The sequence below is a fragment of the Parasteatoda tepidariorum genome, chromosome 4 (genome assembly GCF_043381705.1).
Source record: "Parasteatoda tepidariorum isolate YZ-2023 chromosome 4, CAS_Ptep_4.0, whole genome shotgun sequence".
Lineage (NCBI taxonomy): Eukaryota > Metazoa > Arthropoda > Arachnida > Araneae > Theridiidae > Parasteatoda > Parasteatoda tepidariorum.
The window spans coordinates 44661087-44670186 of NC_092207.1; the positions used below are offsets into that span (position 1 = coordinate 44661087).

Consider the following 9100-nt stretch of genomic DNA (forward strand, 5'->3'; position numbering starts at 1 on the left):
TATGTTACTTTCAAATCATAAATTTAGTATATCCAGTAAAGATACCTCATAAGAAATAATAAAACGAGGCTAAATTATATTTTAGTATATTTACTTGTGAAATAATTTAAAACTGTTAAATTATTAATGTTTTAATGCTACCTTATAACCGCTTAAAATAGTAAATAAAGACATATTTATTTTATTCCTTATCAGTTTCCATATTTGTTTTTATATTTTGTAGATTCAGTCTGATTGGCGTGCAGATATTTTACAATTCCTTTTTTGTAACCCATGTCAATGAAACAGCCATTTACAGCGTAAGTATAATGCTTTTTTTAAAACCCATTTTTATCAATGGTTTTATTAGAAAAGCAAATTAACTAATTTCTTCGCAACTAGGTGACTCTGCCAACAATTCTCTTCATACCTCAGCTCTCATAGTTCATAATTCTCAGCCATCTAGGTTTTTAAGCAGAAATTTTATTACAAAGCGAAATTTAGCAGCTAAGAAAATAGCTGTTGACAATGAAACTAAATAGTTTTCCAAGAGCACTCTTTAAGAAAATTTAACAATTATAAAAATATGTAGTAAAAAAACCTAGCTGAATATCCATGTTTCGTGAAAAGTGGGAAAAAGACAAAAAATAACCAATACATTAGTACAGAACAACACTATGAAATCATGCAGAAAACTAAAAAGCATATACCAACACAATAATTTAATTTTTTTTATTTATTATTTGTTACTTTTCTGGTGACTTTACGTTATTAAATTAAGCAAACGATGGTTTTTGCAGTTTATCCCATCCGAATATAGATTAACTGTATTCAGCATCACTTGGCATGATGTAAACTGCTCGCGGCCAACTCCGTCCTAATAGTCAAAATTTAACAATATCAAGTAACTAACCTCGGTGCATATAACCCTTTCAAGGAACCTTTAGACACTTATTTCTCCAGTATCGGTATTAAAACTTCAAAGCATTAATGCAGTTTTAATAATCACCAAATATATCAATATAATACTTTATACCTATTTATTATATTTGATATAGAAATCCACATTATTTAAATTTTATGCGAAATATTTTTGTCAGTGGTAACAAGCTAAAGCCGAATTTTTAAAAACAAATCGAATTATTATAGGATTTTTATATGAACTTTCATTATTTCAACTTTAATATACTCTTCAAAATATTTATAAGTACTTGTGGAAAATTCTTTCAATTCTAATTCATTAAAATATTAAAATACTATTTTTGCTGCCACTCAAAAAAATATTTTTTAAAACAACGCCAAAGTTCACTGTACAATTCTTATTACGACTGAACCAATTGCCAAAATTAATTAAGCGTCATCTATATATGGCGTTTTCTACGGTTCGCCTACACAAATAATTACCTTTTCTTAAGCTTTGCTTTTTAGTGCATATTTTATTACATATTTTAGTATATATTTTAGCAAATTTTTAGTACTTATTTTTTTTTATTTCAGTTAACACACATTACCAACGTCAATTAAGCATCATTGACATCAATAATATGGCAATTTCTTACGGTTCCTCTAAACGATTAAGATACTCTATATATTTTACCTTTTAGTACATAGTTTATTTCTTTTATCTCAGTACGCATCTATTATCGAAATCAAATTACTATCATTGGCATCAATAGCAGTATGACGAATTTTTGCGCTCTTCCTAATCGAATTAGTACCACTTTACCATTAATTTTGCCTTTCAGTGCAAAATAATTTTTTTTCTCATTGAAATTACCGTTGATTTTAAATTATTTACTTCTATAGAAGCATGTTTAAAAAGAATTCCTGTGAACAAAATAAAATTGTGGTTTCAGATATCTTTAAAAATACTAATTTGGTAACATAGCCCTTCTATGCTACCACGTTAACGTTCTACATTGAATTTATCTGGCATAGCAAACAAAAATTAACTAAATATTAAAGTACGTGCAGTAAACTCTTTTCTTCATCAAATAGAGCTTTGAGCTGGCAAATATCACTGATATTATCCTTAAAATATTTGACAAAATTAAATTGTCTACAGTTTAATTTAAAACTATGACTAACGCTTAATCAATCAGAAAATTCCATTTTGATTTTTGTTTATCCTGCTCAAACCGGTAGCAGTAAAATAGTCTAATTTCGACATCGACCTCCGTTCTTCGATTAAAGGACAGGCAGACATTCATTTTTATATATAGATAGATTAGAAGTATCATAGTGACAGTAATTTTTAACGAGTAATATTATAAGTACTTGTGTATTTTGGATTGAGTTCAAGCTTCAAACGAACACTCAAACTAAAAAAAATTTTAAAACTTTGCAAAATGGCTACCTTTATGTCAACACAAAATATGCTCTGGAAATCGATTACTTTGAACTAAATAACATTGCGAAAAATCTTCGATAAATTTGTAAGGACAGGAATGGGCATTTTCATTAAATATGACACCCATAGTTTAAGTTGAATCTAGATTCAGGTGCAAATCAAGGTGCAAAAAACTTTAAGCATTTCCAAATTGTCCGCCGTTATGTCAGCGCAATACATTTGGACAAGAACCGATTTTTAAAAAAAACTTTTATAAATGTTTAAAAACATTTAGAAGTATTTTGTAAAAATTTGACTCTCAAATTTTTATCTAGAAACATCTCTGCATTACATAAAATTTAAGACTCTAGTGTAAGTATAGGACTTCGTGTATTTAGACTAAAGATGATTTTTTTTTTTAAAAAAATCATAATACCCACCTGTATGCTCGCGCTACATATTCTCTGAACTAATGAAATTTCTTCAACTTCTTGACATATATGTGTATTTTTGGAAAACATAGTAGAAAGTTTTTAAAGAAGAAAGTGAGTAAAACCTCGTGGTAATGTCAATTAAAGAAGCAATAGCTTTTGAAGTCAGAATATCAAAATTATAATCATATTGATAATTATAAAAAGTCAATGTTAAATTTATCAGCAAAAATACACCTTTCAACCAGTCAAATTTCAATTTTTAGTCTGTAGAGCAGCTTACGCTTTTTCTTAACTATACAACTTCTAATTTTCTAACCAATTGTCGAAATTTATTCCTTCATACTCTATACACATTAACCTCTTTATTGTTTCATGCGTCTAATTGTTACAGCCAACATGCAGCAAAACAAAAAGTAACGTTAAGTTGAACACCTAAATGGATTTTTAGTGTATAGAGTGATTAAAACAAGTTTCATTAGCTTTAGTATAATATAATTTATTTCTATGTACCATCATAAAGGGGAACTTCAAAAAGTAAACCATTGAATTTATTATTGAAACAAACATTATTCTTTTTTATTTTAAGTTTGCACATTTATTGGAATTATTGGAAGTATTCTTTTGAAATAATCACTAGTTTTGGATAACAATAAAACAATGTTACTTGATTGCAATCTTTATTGATTCAACAAAACTTGCTTACATACAATTATTGATATTATTTTGTATTACTCGTAATTTTTAGTACCTAAGTCTATAAGAAATGTCGATTCATTCCCTTTTTCAAAACCAGTGAACGGCTTCTCTTTGTCTTTTGGTCTAAGATAGAACACTAATAAGACTGATACATAAATAAATAAAATTATGCAAACTGAAACACACTTTAAAGGTTAAAATATTTGGATCAATAGTTATACCATCGCTCAGTAACAATTGCATGTAGATTACAAACAAAAATAAAAATCAAATAAGAATCTCAGCTTTGAAAGAAAATATATTTTTGCAGTATTGAACGGAAATATTTTGCTTTTTTCCATGTTTTTAAAATTAAACCGTTAGTTAATAAAACTAATTTAACAAACACAAAGAAAAATCTAAAAAATGGCCTCATATAAAAATACATTAATATAAATATAAAAAGTTCCCAGAACCATTGAACTCATGCAATGATTTATGATGCATGACTTTACTCTGATTTGTCGTTGATTAATGCAATCATTTTTACGCAATATAAAGCAGAGTATTAATATTTTATTGATAACATCAGTACACTTCATTCACTGTTAAAATTTTCTTTCAAAAATTATGGTAAAATAACTGGCAGCTGTCTGTTCATCCGATTAACCGTAAAGTTTACTATAAAGAACATTTTTTTCCTTTATGGTTTTGAAACCATTTTCGAAAAGTATGGTTATAGAACCATGAATACAAAACTAGACGGTTTTTTACCCATTTACAACTAGCATTATTCAAAAACGTAAAGAGAAATGAATTATTTAACTAGATATATGAGCTCTGCTTTTCGTAAGGTAATGGGCATTGGATGTTGCCGGACACTGGAAATTCTTCATGTGTTGAAGGGAATGGGGGAAATATTGTGGTGTCAACACTAGGACTCGAACTCCAGTTCTGCCGGTCATGAGATTGACAGATAAGCCCACTCGGCTATGATATGTAAGCAATTTCAAAAAACTAAGTAGCTTCATTAGGTGATTCTAGTTGGTGCGATAAAATTCTGGTTGTTTAACCGTATTAAGTTAAAGAAGTTAATAAGCAGTCTTTCTCAAACTTAACAGTTTGATTACCATTTTATTTATGGTTATTTGGCAGTTTTGATTAAATATGGTAAATTAGCCATTCAAGATATTGTTATTTAACCATTTTTTCGAGAAATTTCTAACAGTGTTGTATGGTCACGATATATTGTGAATGTCAAGCGATTAACATTGAGTAGGATTATATTGCTAGCATTATCTATGGTAATTATAAAATACGATAATTTTATACCACGAAATTAAAATTCATCTATCATTCAGAGTTTTTTTCAATCCAAAAATTTATTTATAATGAAATTACAGATTGATTGAAATTATTTTTGTTTATTTGAACACAAAATTATATTAATTGTACTATAACTAAAAAAGTTTTTTTTAATTTTTTCTCGGGTAAGGTAAGCGTGCTTTCCAAAACTAATCTAAGATTCCGATTTTTCATGCTGTATAGCACAAAAAGTATTTGAGTTTGTATTGTACGTTTCGTTTTGAAACAATATTGAGTTATTCTGTGCACGGAATTGGAATAAAATGCTTCTGAAAGATATGTCGATATTTGAAGTCATGCAAATTTCTGAATTTGTTCTTCGTTCTGGCAATAGAAATATCTTTATATAATATTCGATATTTCATTTTACCCTATCAATATTTTTTAGTTGTTTACAAGAATCAATCCTTCCAAATATTCTCAAGAATCAATAAAAATCGAATTCCTTTTGTTTTGTGAATTCAAAACACTTAGAAAAAAAAGATTCTCCAGTCAACTTAAAATATAATAATGAAAAATTGATCTATTTTATGTCATATGTAGGTTTTGATTTTTCCGTAACAATTAATATCTTTTTTCCGTAACAATTAATAACAATTAATGTCTTTTAAAAACACTTTTGATTAAATTTTTTTTTAAATTTTTTTCTTAATTGCGTCCTATGGCTTGTACCTGTAGTACAATACGCAAAAAAATAGACAACCTTGAATAACCTTTTGAGTTTCTTTTCTTTTTTTTTATTATTTTATTTAATAATAGTCAAAAAAGTTTTGAATTGCAAGGTATAAAATTTGAGGGAGATGGAGTTATCGACAATGGCAACCTTCATCTATCAAAAGGTACCTCATGATTGAATGAAGTTAGCATGCATCATACATCATAGTTTACATCACTTTGAAGAATGTAATTTTATATAGCGAAATACAAAAATTGCGTGAAATCGACTTAATTCCTAAAAGAACAACTTTTATACTTTACGCTTTTGAACTATTCATCCGATTTCCTTCATATTTTACATTTTGTCATAAGAAAGTACATTCTTTAAAATGCTGTAAACATTTGTATAACTTACAATTGAAACTTTTTCGAATTATTAAGTAAAATAATAAGAAATATTTACTAAAAAAAATTTTTAATAAAATTACCATTGTATAAACAAATTTTATAATTGAGCTCAAAAGATTTTCAATTTGCTTAAAATGTTCTTAGTGGCGATCCTCCATATTTAGAGGCTTAGAAATCCAATTTCGTCGAAAATAAGGTATGTTTATTCAGACAAAGCAGGTACTTGTGTCGTATTCCGTAGCTTAAAAGATCGTCTGCTCTAATTAATTAACTTATTTGAGAACACCCCTAAAACCATTGAGAGTGAGTCTGATCTAATCATTAGATTAAAAGTTATTCGGAGTAGTTTGTTTATTTTTTTCGGACTGGACATCAAATTTTCATTCTTAAGCCCAATTGAAACCAAGTCTTCTAGCGTATTCTAAGCAATGGCAACAATAAATTATTTATCATTTCAAATTATTAAAATATTTGAGTAGCATAAATTTTAAAATAATAGCATTATTGAAAAATAACGCATTTTGTACACAGAGAGAAAAAAACTCAGGAAAAATTACCGTACTGTATGGTAATGACATTTCTGGTAAAGATTACCATAATTTTGGTAATAAAAACCGAAATCTGTGTTATTTGCACCATTCTATTGGTAATTTTTTCGTTCGTATGGCAACTGTTTTCCTAAAATTCTGGTTTTCAAAGCTTATAGTTCTTATTCCACACATTTAATAAAAAATACAATACTGAAATCACATATTATCACACATTATAAACCATATTTATTGTTAATTGTACCAAACTCATTACCAATGTGTTCCCATCGTACCAGAAAACATTATATTCTCTTTGTTTCGACGATACTTTTCTTTCTCAGGGAAATACAATTGCAGTTAAAAAAACTGGCGTAAATGGAATATTAATTTAATTTCAAAATATTAAATTTTGTAGTTATTACTCAACCGTAATCCACTATAATCAAAGCAATTTTTTTTACATACTTACAAGTATCTTACCTTCACCAATCATGCTGAAAATTTTTTTACAAATTTCTTTATAAAATTTATTTTGCCGAATTTGAAGCATTTATTAAGTTTTATGTTACTAAAAACTTTTATTTTTACCTTAAATAGGTCGCCGAATTCCATTCGTTGCACAAACGAAGTGATTGATTAGCTTTAAAGGGTTGCTTTAATTTAAGACTTTTTCACCTTCATCAGAATTTAAATATTTCAATCTTTGTGTTTTAAGAAACTTAAATTTAAAGAACGAATTTAGTGACCAGAATAAAAATAATATCGTTTAATAATTAAATTCTATAGGTTTTGATTTAATTCTTCAATAGCAGTATTAGAATTGTGGTTGGAAGTTATTTAAAATTTATATTACTGTGTAATGTGAGCTAAAAAGCGTATGATTTTTTATAACTTTTTATCTAAGGATTGGATTTAAGCATAGTATCACTCAATATTAATGATATAAGTGTGTAGCCTAAAAAATGCTTATTAATAAGTATAGACGATATTTTAATTTACGAAATCAGACACAGAAATGTACTACCTTTGAATTAACATATCGTTTTATCAACGGTAATGGATTCCTGACCCTCTAAATGTACGAGTCGAAAAATTAAAATTAAGTCATGCACATTCAAATTAAATAAATTAAGTTAAAATTATGTAATACAAATTTTTAAATCATTTTAAGTAATGCATTTTACAAAGCAAACTACAAAATTTTTAAAAAAATTGGTCAAATGGTTCCACGATCTAATATACGACTTATTTAAAATTTAATTTCTTAGGAACTCCGATTCGTTCGAATCTTGCATTTCACCATATAGAAATATATTCTTTAAAATTATGCAAAAATTTTGAAAAAAGTGCGTATGCGTATTTGTAGAAAGTACGTTTTTGTGTCTGATTTCATAATTTAGATTATCGTCGTCATTAATTAGCATTTTTGAGCTCATACCTTTAAACCATTAAAATTGAGTCCTAGTACGAGAAGATCCGATTACTAAATCAAAAGTTATTCAGGGTGTTCTTTCGCTGCGCACTGTACATTATTTTATTGATTAAGTAAAAAGGGATTCTTCCAACTGTTATTAGTTATTTATCACTAGAAGAATTTTCTGCCATATTTTACGATTTTATTTACTTATTTATTTTGTCCAAAGATATATTTCCGAGAATTAATAACTTCTCAACTAAAACAAAATGGTCAAAAAATTTTATAAACCTTATTTTTTACCTAAAAACCAAAGTGTATAAAAAAAATTCAATCTGATTTGTGAGTGACGTTTTAGTTACCTTCCTTATACGTCATTGAAAATCTAGCTTTAGTTTTTTAAGAAATTTCTTATATCTTCTGTGATAAACATTTTTGTAAAATAAAAAAACTTACATTCAAATTTATTAATTGCATTTTAGAATTATTTTTAAAAGTAACATTTCTTCAATAAGTTCTTGCGTACTAACGCTTCTAGATAGAAATTAGTAGTAGAATTGATCAATGATTAACTTTTTATCTTAAAATTGATGATACACAAAACAATAGTCTGCAAAAACGTCTTTCATATCTCTTTTTTAACATTCGTAGACAATCATTCATCCTATACAAAATATTATTGTTTCAGTCTTAAATCAAAATGTTTTTTTTTAAAGTAAAAGAAATGCTTCTTGTACTGCCTAAAAAGCAAAAATTTTCGTTTTTCGACAACCACAATTTAAGCTTTTCTTCTAAATTATTTCGTAAACGTTGTAAAAATATTTTCAATTGTTCAATTATCATTAGCATCATACGAGAGTTGCTATTTATATTTCTGGCCTTGGCAACAGTAAGTGTTGCTCGGCGACCGCAAACGATTTTAATCGAAAGTTTGATATTTTTAAACATAAATTCAGCAGACGATTTACCATTATAGCTTCATTTGTGTTGTTGACAGTAAATTGAAAAGTTCTTCTCTTTCAAAAAATGGAATTGAATCGTGAACATTTTCGTGCCATTATTTTTCATAACTTTCGACGTGGATTGTCAAGACAAGAGTGCTTCGATGAACTTAATTCTTTATTCAGCGATAAAGCGCCATCCTACAGCACTGTAAAAAATTGGTATAACGAATTTAATCGTGGTCGATGTTCGATCCAGGACGAATCCCGTGCAGGTCGTCCAAAATCCGTTGTTGTGCCAGAAAAGATCGATGCTGTGCGTGAACTGATAAAGCAAGATCGTCATGTGACATACCGTGAGATAGAGG

The 9100-nt window shown here is 27.6% G+C and overlaps 1 protein-coding gene across 1 annotated transcript in view; it reads left to right on the top strand.

Moving 5' to 3' along the window:
- LOC107449434 (acid-sensing ion channel 4-A-like) overlaps positions 1 to 9100 on the top strand; it is a 76607-nt gene that overhangs the window by 60483 nt on the left and 7024 nt on the right. The window contains exon 10 of the mRNA XM_071180508.1: positions 224 to 299. Within this exon, the coding sequence (XP_071036609.1) occupies positions 224 to 299 (76 nt within the window). The remainder of the gene's footprint in view (positions 1 to 223; positions 300 to 9100) is intronic.